A 15,441-nucleotide genomic window follows, 5' to 3' on the forward strand; every position below is an offset into this window, starting at 1 on the left:
ACCAACCACTCTCTGGGTGAAAAACCTCCCTCTGACACCTCCCTTGAACTTCCCACCCATTACTTAAAGCCATGTCCTCTTGTTTTGAGTATTGGTGCCTTGGGAAAGAGGCGCTGGCTGTCCACTCTATCTATTCCTCTTAATATCTTGTATACCTCTATCATGTCTCCCCTCATCCTCCTTCTCTCCAATGAGTAAAGCCCTAGCTCCTTTAGTCTCTCCTCATAATCCATACTCTCTAATACAGGCAGCATCCTGGTAAATCTCCTCTGCACCCTCTCCAACGCCTCCACATCCTTCCTATAATGAGGCGACCAAAACTGGACACAGTACTCTAAGTGTGGCCTAACCAGAGTTTTGTAAAGCTGCATCATTACTTCACGGCTCTTAAACTCGATCCCACGACTTATGAAAGCTAACATCACATAAGCTTTCTTAACTACCCTATCTACCTGTGAGGTGACTTTCAGGGATCTGTGGATATGAACCCCCAGATCCCTCTGCTCCTCTACACTGTCCAGAATCTTGCCATTTACCTTGTATTCCGCCTTGGAGTTTGTCCTTCCAACGTGTACCACCTCACACTTCTCTGGATTGAACTCAATCTGCCACTTGTCAGCCCAGCTCTGCATCCTATCAATATCCATCTGTAAGCTTCGACAGCCCTCCACACTATCCACAACACCACCGATCTTTGTGTCATCTGCAAACTTGCTAAGCCAGCCTTCTACCCCCTCATCTAAGTCATTAATAAATATCACAAAAAGTAGAGGTCCCAGAACCGATCCCTGTGGGACACCACTAGTCACAGCCCTCCAATCCGAATGCACTCCCTCCACCACAAACCTCTGCTTTCTACAGGCAAGCCAATTCTGAATCCACACACCAAGCCTCCCAGGTTCCCTTGGCCTCTGACCTTCTGAAGAAGCCTACCATGCGGAACCTTATCAAACGCCTTACTAAAATCCACATAGACCACATCCACTGCACAACCCTCATCAATCTTCCTGGTCACCTCCTCAAAGAACCCTATCAGGCTTGTGAGGCAAGATCTTCCCTTCACAAAGCCATGCTGGCTGTCCCTAATCAGTCCATGGTTCTCTAAATGATCATAAGATAAGGGGTAGGAGATTTAAAGAGGATGTGAGGAAGACAGTTAATGTATCAGATCTGGGACCCTTCATCAAAACTGGTGTGAGAGGTACAGCTGAGAACTATTCATTCAACACCTCACTTATATTCTCTGTCTGCACACACAGATTGCCACTTTGGTCCCAATACACACTACTGTTCCTCAAGCCTACAATGGGCCTCATCATAACATTTCAGGAGGCCACAGACAGGTAACTCAGTGTGGGAGCAGGATAAGGAAGTTAAGGTGACAGGCAACAAGCCCAGTGGACTGAATTCATACACTCTGTAAAGGAATCACCCAATTTGCATTTGGTTTCTCTAAATTAGAGGAGACCACTTTGTGAATACTATACTGGATTGACAGAGCAATTAGAACGAGCATTAAATATTGTTTATAAAAAAATACCTTGCTATTTTTGAGAGCTCATTCTCCAATCCCCATATGAACTTCATTGAAATATAAACAAGTTGAAAGGTGTTTTCTTTTAATCAGGAGATCGGTCCTGTAAATCTAATTGTGGGAAATGTTTTGTTCATGAATAGAGCAGCATAACATGACTAAACCAACACTCTCACACTCTCAATGGACCCTCTATGGAGTCAATTTCCAGGAATCCTCCTCTGCCCCTGTTTGCATCAATGGTGCTGAAGTGGATATGGTTGAGATCTTCAAGTTCACAGGTGTAAACTTCACCAATAGCTTGTCCTGGTCCAACCACATAGATGTCATGGCCGAGAAAGCATACCAGTGCCTCTACTTTCTCAGAAGGCTAAGGAAATTCGGCATGTCCCTGCTGATACTCACAAATTTTTATAGATGCACCATTGAAATCTTCCTATCCGGATGCATCATGGCTTGGTATGGCAACTGCTCCATAAAGATTGCAAGAAACTGCAGAGAGTTATGGACACAGCTCAGCACATCACGAAAACCAGCCTCCCCTCCATGGTTATTTACACTGTCTATACTTCTTGCTGCCTTTGTAAAGCAGCCAACATAATTCAAGACCTCACCTACCCTGGTCATTCTCTCTTCTCCCCCTTCCATCGGGCAGAAGATACAAAAGCCTGAAAGCATGGACCACCAGGCTCAAGGACAGTTTCTATCCTGCTGTTATAAGATTCTTGAACGGACCTCTTGTATGATAAAATAGACTCTTGATCCTCGGTACATGTGAAATAATAAACCAATTACCAATATCTTCTGATCCATTGTGTCAGCAGACTGGGTGCCTTGTTATGAAAGAAGATGCAGAATTGACCTCTGTGGAGACAGATTTCTGTGGCTGGATTCTCCTTTTCTCAGTTAGGCAGCAATGGTAAGGGGCTTCAGGGACTCCTACTGAAATCCTGACTCATTTCATTATTTTTCTGGCTGAGGTGAAATCATGAGGTACTCAGGGACTCTAGAGAAAGATCTATCATCTGTGGCCAAATCAGTAGCAGCAAGATATTGTTCAATTTTCCCTCCAAACTTTCCTTCTCTTGTTGAACCTGATACAAAAGGCATGAAAGCAAATCACTGAAGGGTTATTAATGATGTCTCCCACACCTCAAGATCTGGAATATGATCAGGGCAATATCAAACTTAACAAGATTGTGAAGATAATCCTACAATTCCTTTTAGTACAAAGGTCATGCCTTCCAAATTTCTGCTAAATGTTCCTTCCCAATCTGAGGTGACGTGGTAATTTGTGGCAACAGATTACTCAGTATTTAGTTCTGGTATTAAAGAAGGTCATGAATGAGATCCTGAGGAAGTATGAGCCATATAATTACTGAGCCAACCATTGTATAATGATGCCTCATGGATGCTACACTAACTAAAGGCTTTGAAATGCAGAAGGGCCTGAGGTTATGCAGTCACCTGACAGAATGTGAGGCTTTCAACATCTCTACACTGTTAAAATGCTCGGAGGGGAAAGTCGTGTTTGATGCTCAGGTATAGCTCCTGATCTGATTTAAAACGACCACCTCTGAGCTAATTGGTTACGACAGCATCGATTGCATTGAGGGCTGAGAAGGTAGCAGCAAGCCCTGAGCTATTGTAATGCTGCCTTAAAATGACACAGGTAACTTCAGTAATCTGACAGAGAGCCAGTGACTCACTTGCTCCTTGAAGGAAAAGCGACTTATTTCTGAGTCAGGATGGTGCACAACTTCGAGGGGAACATAAAATATGGAGCAGTACAGCACAGGAACAGGCCCATTGATCTGCAATGTTGTGCCGAATTAATTAAGCTAATGACACCAAATCTCTTCTGCCTGCACATGGTTCATATCCCTCCATTCTCTACATATTCATGTGCCTATCTAAGAGCCTCTTAAACGCCTCTGTTGTATCTGCCTCCACCACCACCTCGGCAGCGCACTCCAGGTGCCCACCACTCCCTATGTAAAAGACTTGCTCCGCACATCTCCTTTGAACTTTCCCCGTCTCAACTTAGGGGGAACCTGCAGGTGGTGGTGCTCCCTTGAAGCTGCTGCCCTTCCCTTCTTGGCGGTAATGCTGCAGGTTTGGGAGGTACTGTCTGAGTATTCTGGGCAAGTAACCGCAGAGCATCTTGTAGATGGTACACAGTGTAGCCGTGGTACACCAGTGGTGAAGGCATGGCGTGGCAATCAAGTGAACTGTTCCACATGTCGAGCTCCATGAGTGTTGATGGAGCTGCACTTGCCCAGGCAAGTGGAGGGCAGTCTCCCACACCCCTGACTTGTGCCTACAGACGGAGGAAGGTCCCTGGGGAGCCAAATCTGCTCTTGTGCCTGTGGATTCCGAGTCCTTGCTCATTGTGGAAGGCTACAGAACAAATGCAAGTAAATGGGACTAGTAGAGATAAGTACAATGGTCGGCATGGGAAGAATGGGCCAAAGGGAGTATTTCTGTGCTGTATGACTCAGTGGGAAGTCTGTGGAGATCATTTAATCTGAGTCACTTTTATCGAAACAAGGTAATGAGGAGAGTTAAGGGGAGTGGAATGGGGACGGGGCAGCAAAGGAATAGCCACGCCCTACAATAATTAAGAACATTTTGGACACACACACACATGCACACGCACACATCCCCGTTTATAGGTGAATTTGTTTAGTGTTTAATGTGAACAAATTTAAATACTTGCACATCCCAAGCAGAGAGGAAAAGTCAACAGGCACATCTGGATAGACAGATGAGGAGATATTTGCAGTCTGTATGATCATTCCCATGACAACCACATCACAACAATACGTATCATAAGCCTTTGGCACAAATGCCTTACAGGTTCTTACACTGCTGCCAAAATGGCCCTGGGATCAAGGCACAAAGATGTTTTTCTGATTGGCTTTGGCTAGTGACAAGGTCACGCTGAAAATCAAACCTTAAAGCAGGACTCGAGGGTTCTGGCCAGGTGACAGTCAGATCATGCACAAGGTGAGGTACTCCGGCAGCTGATACATGCCTGTGGTGGGAATGATACCCATCGTGCATGCCAAAGGGTAAGCAACCATAGCAATACTGAACAGTGCACAGTATGGGATTAATATGTCAGATGAACTGTCCTCAGCCTTCTTCACTGCCAGGAGAATTCCAAGTGCAAACTGGACGAACAGCACCTCATTTTCCGTCTTGGAACCTTGCAGCCTAATGGCATGAACATTGAATTCTCCCACTTTAGGTAATCCTCACCCCCTTCCCCACAACTCCCCCCCCCACCATGCTTCTTCTCTTCTTCCCTTTCCTAGCCTCTTTTTTTTCTCTCTCTTCTTACCTTTGACCCATCCCCCGGTGGATCTGCTCTCCCCTCCTCCCCTGCACCTGCCTGTCACTATCTCTTACCTGCATCTTACCTATCACCACCCTCTGCCCACCCCACCTCCCCTCTTTTATCCTATCACTGCTCTGCTTTTCCCTCCTATACATTGGGCTTCCCCTTTCCCTATCTACAGTCCTGAAGAAGGGTCCTGACCCGAAACATTGACAGCCTGCTTTTCTCCACGGATTCTGCCTGGCCTGCTGAGTTCCTCCAGCATCATTGTGTTTTTCATCTAGATTCCAGCATCTGTAGTCCTTTGTTTTTCTTGATCTCTCAATCTAACGTTGTCATAGCCCTTGCATCTTACTTGTCTGCCTGCACTGCACTTTCTCTGTACTGTAACTGCAACACTATATTCCGCATTTTGTCATAGAGTCATACAGCATGGAAACAGGCCCTTCAGCCCAACTGGTCCATGTTGACCAGGATTCCTATCTAAGCTCGTCCCATTTGTCAGCATTTGGCCCATATCCCTCTCAACCTTTCCTATCCATGTACCTTTCCAAGTGTCTTTTAAATGTTGTTAACGTACCTACCTCAACCATTTCCTCTGGCAGCTCATTCCATACACTGACCACTCTCTGGGTGAAAAGGTTGCCCCTCAGGTTCCTATTAAATCTCTCCCCTCTCACCTTAAACCTATGCCCTCTAGCTCTTGATTCCCCGAACCCTGGGAAAAAGACTGTTCTGCCCTGGGAAAAATACTGTTATTGTTTTCCTTTTGTATTACTTTGATGTTCTTATGGATGGAATGATCTGTCTGGATGGCATGCAAACAAAGCTTTTCAATGTATCTCAGTACATATGACATTAATAAACCAGTTACCAATTACCTTTAAATTCATTGTGGGATTATGGAAGTCACACTGTGATGAAGGATCTCTGACCTGAGCACTAACTCTGTTTCTCTTTTCCCAGCTCCTGCCCGACCTGCTGAGTGTTTCCAGCATCTTCTGATCTTAGTTCAGATTTCCAACATCTGCAGTTTTTCTTCTTGATTTTCATTTATGTTTTATATTATCCAGTGACCTGGACGGAGATCATTTATTTCTTTGCATAACACTCCTCTCTTACTTAGTACATTTCTCTCTGCTTCTTATCTCAGTATCAATTTCACAGAGTCATCACAGCACAGAATCAGGTCCACTGAGTCCCTGCTGGCTCTCCAAACTGCATCCAGTCAGCTCTCGTGGGTACTGAGTTCCAGGTCATTACCATTCATCTGAAAATATGTTCTTCCCACACCTCCTAGAGTAACTCTTGTCCAAAATCTTAAATCTGTGTCCCTGAACACCCTTCCATGGAAAAGTAATCAAGGTCATCTTTTTGGAGACATAAGAGACTACAGATGCTGTAATCTGGAGTAACAAACAATCTGCTGGAGGAACTCTGCAGGTCTAGCAGCAAAGTCAAAGTCGAGTGCATTGTCATGTACATGTATGCACAGGTACAATGAAAAATTTATTTGCAGCAGTATCACTGGCACATAGCATCAGATACACAACATTCACAAGAAAACATAAATCGACAACATAAATTACACAAAATTAAACAAGAAAGGACACAGAACAAAAAAAATCCATTTTAGTGCAAAGTGGTCATAGCGTGGCCATATTGAGGTATTGATTAGGGTTGTGCAGGTTGGTTCAAGAGCCGAATGGTTGAAGGGAAGTAGCTGTTCCTGAACCTGGTGGTGTGGGACTTTTGGCTTCTGTACCTCCTGCCCGATTGTAGTTGTGAGAAGATGGCCCGGCCTGGATGGTGGGGGTCTTTGATAATAGATGTTGCCTCCTTGAGGCAGCTCCTCATGTAGATACTTCCGATGGTGTGGAGGGATGTGCCCGTGATGCATTAGGTTGAGTCCACTACTCTAATGTTTCTGTGTTCCTATATCTGTGCATTTGTGGAATGAAAGGAACTGTTGATGTTTCAGGTAGAAACCCTGCATCAGGACTCATGAGTTTTCTTAATCTTTCAGAGTGTACCTTTTGTTACACAATAGCTCCAACTAACAAGTTCAATTAAAAGCATCAGGTAATAAAACGGCAACTCTATCCCATGACCAAAAAGGGAACTGAGAAAGCAATGAATTCTCTTGCATAAATCCAGCATCATACAGGTAGCCCACAGGGAAAAGGGATAAATAAATATCTCTACTCACCATGGTTGTCTCTGCAATTGAGCCAAAACTGTTGATAAATATGTTGCAGGTGACATTGACAGGAGGGCCTGTGAAAAGAATGAGCAAAGCATTGATGCACAAGCATTGACTCCAACATGCAGAGCAACACTGAAAGCAAAACATCAGTTTCAATTAGTTCACTTGTTTCAGTGTGCAGAAGCCCTAAGAACTTGCTCAAGGCTGCCTTTCCCCTCACTCTACCACCAGATACAGTGAAAAGCTTTTGTTTGCGCCCCATCCAGACAGATCATTCACTCACTCCACCACAGTAGCAGCAGTTTGTACCATCTACAGGATGCACTGCAGCAACTCACCAACACTCCTTAGACAGCACCTTCCAAACCCACAACCTCTACCAGCTAGGAGGACAAGGGGAGCAAAGGCACACGAACACCACCATCTGGAAGTTGCCCTCCAAGCCACACATAATCCTTTGGAAATTCCTTCACCATCGCTGGGTCAAAATCCTGGAACTCTCTCCCTAACAGCACTGTGGGTATACCCACACCTTACGGACTGCAGCAGTTCAAGAAGGCTACTCACCACCACCTTCTCAAGGGCAACCAGAGATGGGCAATTATCTGCTGGCTCAGCCATGAAGCCCACATCCCTTCTATGAATATAAAAAAATGAATGGTAGGTTAACTGGTCACTGTAAATTGCCCTCAGTGTGTAGGTGAGTTGTAGAATCTGGATAGAGTTGAATAGAATATAAAATTGGGATTAATGTAGGATTAGTGTAAAATGGGTCAGTGCGGTTTCGATGGGCAGATGGGCTTGTTTCTGTGCCGTCCTCTCTCTATCACTCTGAGTCTAATTATTCTTTTTCATAAGGAGTGAATCCAGACATTGCCACATTCCATTAACCTAATTTCCCAGGATTAAATGCCTCAACTAGCAATAGAACACAATCAGAGATCCAAAAACACCATCCAGTCCATTTAAACTCATCCGTATGAGTCATTGACCCAACTGTCTCCTCACTAAAACCTTCCACATCCACTTAAAAACATAGAAACAGGCACGACCAGAACGTAGCAGTCCCTGAGTACTGCACAGTACTGAGTGATGAATTTAGATAGTCTAGTTTATGACAGTTCACTGACCTGGGACTTAAATGTTTTCTCTCTCCACTAATGGTCCTTGACCTGCCGATTACTTCCAGCATTTCCATTGTTATTTCAAGATTTTAGCATCTGCTTATGCACTTAGGCCTCAGGATAGAACCCACAACCTTCTGACTGCAAGGATTCACTCAAGAAGATTGACTCCCATTCCCATTGGCAGTATTCACAATTTCGGGACGTTCCAGTGAACTTTGTGGGAATAATGTTGCTAAATTCTGCATAATAGCCTCCTACAAACAACAATATGATAATTAAGAGACAATTTTTATAGGTGATGTTGATTAGGGGGTAAATATTGGCCAGAATCCTGAATAGAAACTTATGTTGCAATTTTCTTATTAGCTTAAGCACTTTTACACTTTTACAAAGCAACTTTCCCCAAGAATCCTGCTTCACAGTGGTTGCCTGGAAACCATTGCTATACAACACCCATGGTATCCTTGTGTTATCAGCATTCATTTTTAGCATTTTCAGTAAAGCAAGAGCGGTGGAAGGCATAATCAATGAGGTGATAGGCAAATGAAACTGCTCCCTTACACATTTCTTTAGGTTCCAGGGCAGAAAGCACCTTTGAAACCCGAGTAGCCATTCTAAGCATGCAAACACAAAATGGAGGATATCTTCTCCCCCAAAAAACTGTGAGATTCAGGACCATTTTCAAACCTCAAAATATATAAAAAAATGTTTTCTAGCAAAGGTTGTGCAGGATAAAGATTCCTTTTACAGAAATATGAGGATATCAAGGGCAGATGACCAATCAGCTTGCAGGAGGTAGATTGGTCAATAAAATCTTTTAAGCAGGCTATGTGTACTGAACAGACAAATCAGATACTTGCCAACAAGAATTGTTATTGAAGGAATAACACATTCGCTGTAAGCACACAGACAAGATTCACTTTGACCTTAGACACCGCACTTCTATTCGCATGCCCTGTTGTCTGCAGGTGAAGGAAAATGTGTACCGGTGATTCAGTAGCTGTTGAAATTTCAGGGACATACCCACGAGCGATACAATCACTGGTGTGCCCTGCAGTGACTCTACAGCATACCTTTTACACTGCACATTAATTTTCAGGCCTTTTTGTATGGACATCCTGTGTATGACCAGCTTTGAACTTTCCATTATTAAGGCTTCAATATTACATATCCATGAGTTAAAGAGATGCAATAACCTTGAAGCAGTAATGTTAATACACTAATATATATAATATATTATATAATGGAGGAGCCATTTGTGCATACAATTCCCACCTTAAATTTCTGTTAGTGTGTCTTTGTTTTCCTTTGACTGCATTTTTCTATCAGATTTTGTCATTTCAATTTTCCCCTTCTTTCTCTCCATCACAGACAAGAAGTGATTACACATGGATGATATTGCCTTTAATCTTTTCGTTTCTACACTCACCATCTGGCAGTGTGCTTTCCTGTCAGAAGGTGTTATTCTGGATAAGTAATGCAAAAGAACATCTTTTTATATTAAAAAACAAAGTAATGCACACAACTGGTGTTTTGAGAACACGGAGCTTTGGAATTTGGAATGGCTCCTCGGCTTATCGAGATTGAAAGATCGTTCAAGGCCCAAACCAATATTGCTTCAATAAACTAGCCAGCACTCCTAACACAGCAATCCCATCACTTTGCATGTACTACAACTTTTATCACTGACTGTCTGCTCTGAAGTTGAAAACAAATGGTGCCAGAATTTCCTTTCATCATTTTAAGTTAGCTGTTACATACGTTTGCACATTGAAGCTTTAATGAACAATGCTCAAAGTGCTGTTGTAATGTGTGCAATCCGTTTTGTTTGTAGCAATGCCCATCAACTCTTGAATTTAGTTTACATCACTTTGCTTTGAAGGTGGTTGTAAATGTGTTTGCTGAAGAGTTGACTAAAGAGAGTATAAATGTCATCCCCAGTCTCGTGATCGGTAGAAATTCCTGAAGAACTTCATCTATAGGTCTGGATGTTAAAGATACTGCGGGACAGGAACACTATGGATATTGTGGGGTGGTTCCCTGAGTCAACTGTCCGAACCATCTGGCAGAATCTCTCATCACCAGAACTCACCAACAAGTGCCAAGACCTGGCGGTGAGAGGGTCCCTCCTAGTCAGATCCTTCCCATATAGTCAAAATATCATCCCCAATGCACGCTACCCTTGGGACAGCTGCAATGGGGAACATAAGGTCACCCACCCCTTTGCAGACTGTGGATTTGCTAAGAAGGTGTGGAGAAGGATTCATCCCAAGCAGCTATGTAACAGAGGACTCTCTGATCTCCAGGCTGTTCTCAGGGTAACAGACAGGCATCAAGTGCTGTTGGAAGATCATCAACTTGGGGAAAGATGCTTTGGTCTGCCTGAAACTTGTTGGCCTTCCAACACAGCGAGATGTCCGTAAGGGAATGAACATAGAACATTACAGTACAGTACAGGCCCTTCAGCCCACGATGTTGTACCGACATTTTATCCTGTTCCAATATCTATCAAACCCTTTCCTCCCACATAGCCCTCCATTTCTCTATCATTCGTGTGTCTATCTAAGAGTCTCTTAAATGTCCCTAATGTATCTGCCCCCACAACCTCTGCCGGCAGTGCGTTCCACGCAACCACCACTCTCCGTGTAAAAAACTTAGCTCTGACACCCCCCTTATACCTTCCTCCAGGTATATTGCTGTCAACTGGCACATTCCAGGCTGCAGGAGTACATGCTTGAGGATGCAATGAAGCTCAGTGCAACCAATCCAAAGGCTCTGTGGGGAAGGACCACAATCGAGGGTCCTTCCGTTATCACACATGGAGGTGCTAAGTCGAGTGGGGAAGCCTCTCAAATATTGAAAGGGTGTATCACCCCAGGGGGCCACGTGAGTGGCAACGGTGCTATGCTTTCAAAGCAAAAGTGTTAACACTACTGGATGTCTTAACCAAATGACACAAAGAATGTAAAAAGTTTTTGCACTGTATTTTACTTTTTGTATATATATTTTATAATGAATAAAGTTTATTTTTGAAATAAAAATACTGGATGTTGAAGATCAAGGAGACTTGTATGCCAGTGTGTCAAACAATGAATCTCCTTGCTCTCTTACACTCATGAGCTGGTATTTTTAACTCACAGCAGCCTGCGCTTGCCTGATATAATCAGGAGAGTCTAGTTTTCTGCTCAGTTCCAACCGACCAAGGCACGGTAGTGTAGCGGTTAGCGTAACGCCATTACAGCGCCAGCGACCTAGGTTCAATTCCCACCGCTGTTTGTAAGGAGTTTGTATGTTCTCCCCATGTCTGCGTGGGTTTCCTCCGGGTACTCTGGTTTCCTCCCACATTCCAAAGATGTACAGGTTAGGAAGTTGTGGACATGCTATGTTAGCGGCGGAAGTGTGGCGACACTTGTGGGCTGCCCCCAGAACACTCTACGCAAAGATACATTTCACTGTGTGTTTCAATTTACATGTGACTAATAAAGATCTCTTATCTTATCTTATCTTATTTGCAGTTGGAGGAAGTTATGCATAATTTGGGGTCTCCCAATTCTCAATCATAGCTTCAATCCTTCATTGGCACAGATGTTAATCCCTCTAATTGGAAAGTGATTAAACAGATCCCATACTGAAGCCTTCTTAGCAATTAATTGGAAATGGGGAATTGATAACAATGCAATGAAAATGACAAAAGATGGCAAATGAAAAATATGTTAATTTGAATATTCTGTGTGGGGTGCTTAGCTTAGGAAAATATCACATATATTGACTATTTACTTTTGGTAAACTTGGATTTATTAATGGAGACATGGGTAGAACATTACTCAGTTGCTGTCACTATAGTGCTTCACTGTTGAATATTGATAGAGTAAATCAACATATTTATCATATTCACTTGCCAAAGAAGTGAGCCATTCAGCCTATCAAGTTGATGCCTGTATTCAGAGCATTCCCATCAGTTCCAATTTCCCACTTATTTCCCTGTAACCAGTCCTCTCTCACATGCCCATCAACTACCCCCAATTTTTCGGCCATGACCTGCACATCCTTGGGAGGAAGCTGGAACACACTGGGGGAAACCTACGTGATCACAGGGCAGAACATGCAAACTCCACACAGACTGCAGCTGAGGTCGAGATCCACTGCAGCAGTTTTACCTGCTGTGCCTCTGTGCCACCTGGAAAACGAAGGCTTGCATTTTAAAGATACCTTCTGTGACCTCAGGGCCTACAGCCAATGAAGTACTCTTTGAAGTCATTGTTGTAATGTAGGAAGCACAATTGTCAACACACACAAAATGCTGGAGGAACCCAGCAGGTCAGGCTGCATCTATGGAGGGAAATAAACAGCTGACGTTTTGGGTCGAGACCCTTCATCAGGACTGGAAAGGAGGAGGGCAGAAACCAGAATAAAAAGGTAGAGTCTCTGTCAAGCACAATAGTCAATTGTGAAGGAAGCTTTCACAAACCACAACTGATAATGATGTTGATTGAGGGAATTGTATTGCTTTGTGGGATAGCTCTCAACTGACACAAGGTCTTGTACATCTAGCTGACTGTTGATAGGGGTTCAATTTAACACCTCATCCAAACTTAATGGCCAGTAGTGTGCTGCACTGGACTATTAGCTAGAATTTTGTCCTCTGCCCTCACAGATGTCTAACACAGACCTTGAGGCAGCTATTGATTGAGACAGCTGGCAGAAATTCACAACTAACAAATTATGCAATAGTGTTTTGAAGGCAACGAGTGCAGTCTTTCAGCGTGCAGCAAGGCCGCTTCAACAGTAAATGAAAGCAAAAGCTAAATAATCTGCTTGTGGTGACATTAGTTGCAAAATAAATGTTGATCTGCAATTGAGGGAAGAGTGATCATAATATGATATAATTTAGTATTGAGGTTGAAAGTGATTTAGTTAATCTGAGACCTGGATATTAAATCTAAACAAAGCAATCCACAAAGGGATGAGTGATGAGTTGGCTATGGTTGCTTGGCAGATGACATTAAATGTGTGGCTATAGGCATGTGGTTGTGAACATTTTAAGAAATGATATATACTTTGATATATGCAACAAATATATATCTATTTAAGGCATGAAAACTGAAAAGGAATAGTGGCCAGCAAGGGAATTTAAAGTTAGTGTTAGATCAAAAAAAAAGCTGACTATACTGCCAAAAAGAATAGTAGTGTAGCAGTTAGCGTAATGCTATTAGAGCGCCAGCGACCCAGGTTCAATTCCCACTGCTGTCTGTAAGGAGTTTGTGCGTTCTCCCCGTGTCTGTGTGGGTTTCCTCCGGGTGCTCTGGTTTCCTCCCACATTCCAAAGATGTACGGGTTTGGAAGTTGTGGGCATGATATGTTGGCACCAGAAGCGTGGCGACACTTGCGGGCTGCCCCCAGAACACTCCATGCAAAAGATGCATTTCACTGTGTGTTTCGATGTACATGTGACTAATGAAGATATTATATCTTATCTTAATTTCAGAATTCAGTAAAGGAGATCCAAGTCATTGATAAGGGAAGGGAAACCAGAATACAAAGGTAATCTAGTGAAATGCAACATCAGACTGCAAACAGATATGTAAGAAGGAACAAATATCAACAAGTTGTATAGTGGGTTTCTTGCAGAGTGTGACAGGAGAAATTATATTGAGGAATAAGGAAATGGCAAAGAAATTAAACAAATATTTTAGATCTACCTTCATGGAAGAAGCCACAAAAAGCCTCCTGAATATATTAGAGAACAACAAGTCAAGAACTGACCATAGTAAAAAAACTAATATTGGAGAAAGTAATAGAACTGAAAGATGTTAAATCCATAGGATCTAATTCACCTCGAGGTTTTGAAGGAAATGGCTGTGGAGATAGTTGATGTACCATTTGTTACCTTCTAAAATTCTATAGATTCTAGAATGGCTCCCACAGATTGGAAGTAGCAAATGTAACTGCATCATTTAACAATTGTGGGAGAGAGAAAACAAGGAACTACAGACCATTCAGCTGACTCAACAGTTGGCTGGAATATGTTATTGAGGAAGTGGATTGGGCAGGGTAATAAGGATCAATAAAAGAGAGATGTGTGGCAAACCCGCTAGAGTTTTTTGAACTTAAAACTAGAAGTCTTGGTAAGGAGGAAACCAGCTGATGTGGCACATAGGACTTTTAGAAGACCAATAGAGTGTCACATAGATATTATTTTAAAAAATTAGAGAACATGGGACTGGTGGTAATATAATGGCATGGGTTAAGAAGTGGTTAATGGACAGAAAGCAGAATAGACAGAGTAGGAACAAAGGGTCTATTTTCAATTTGGGACATCACAACCAATTGGTATTGTACCAATTGGTGCTAACACCACAGCTATCACAATCTATATCAATGTTTTGAATAACAGGATCAAATGTATTAACAATGTGTAAAATTCAGAAACAGAATCAGATTTATTATCACTGACATATGATGTGAAATATGTTGTTTTGCGGCAGCAGCACAGGGTAAAGACATAAAGATCTATAAACTACAAAAATAAATAAATTGTGCAAAACAAAAGGAATAATGAGGTAGTGTACATGGACTGTTCAGAAATCTGATGGTGGAGGGGAAGGAGCTGTTCCTGAATCCTTGAGTGTGGATGTCCAGGATGGTGATGGTACAAAGCTGTACAGTAGGGTGAGTGGTGAGATGGACACGAAGAAGCATGGCCCGGGTGGTGGGGGTCCTTAATGATGGATGTTGCCTTTCTGAGACATCACCTCTTATAGATGTCCTCGATCATAGGGAGAGTGGGATCTGAACGTAGGTCCTTTGATTTATGGCCCATTGGAACAGGAAAAAGGAAGATTTTCCATAGTCCTGGAATCACTGCCATGTGCCCTGGGGCCACTATATATCTCCTACTGTGGCCCAAATATGGTCCTCCACTGGGAGCCTGACTCTAGCACAGTATTGGGGCTATCTCAATGCAGGATGGCCCAGACAATGAGAGAGGATCTGTGTCTTGAATATAGTCAGTTACTGAGCCTCCACAGTCATCCTGGATTGAGTATACTAAAGATTCTTCAATCTGGGGAACAAATTTCTCTCTTGAATGCCTGAGCCCTTATTTTGAGACTGCCCCCTGATTCTAGACACCTCAGCTGGGGGAAACATCCTCTCTGCGACCGCCCTATCAATCACTGTAAGAATTTTGCCCATTACAGTGAGATCACCTCTTATTCATTTAAACTCAAAG

At 43.0% G+C, this 15,441-nt stretch overlaps 1 protein-coding gene across 1 annotated transcript in view; it reads right to left on the reverse strand.

Annotated features, from left to right (window-relative positions):
* The window catches only part of glra3 (glycine receptor, alpha 3), a 179,238-nt gene that overhangs the window by 100,294 nt on the left and 63,503 nt on the right, over positions 1-15,441 (reverse strand). The window contains exon 3 of the mRNA XM_052019901.1: positions 7,087-7,154. Coding sequence (XP_051875861.1) covers positions 7,087-7,154 — 68 coding nt within the window. The remainder of the gene's footprint in view (positions 1-7,086; positions 7,155-15,441) is intronic.

This window comes from Pristis pectinata, chromosome 7, assembly GCF_009764475.1.
Source record: "Pristis pectinata isolate sPriPec2 chromosome 7, sPriPec2.1.pri, whole genome shotgun sequence".
Classification (NCBI taxonomy): domain Eukaryota; kingdom Metazoa; phylum Chordata; class Chondrichthyes; order Rhinopristiformes; family Pristidae; genus Pristis; species Pristis pectinata.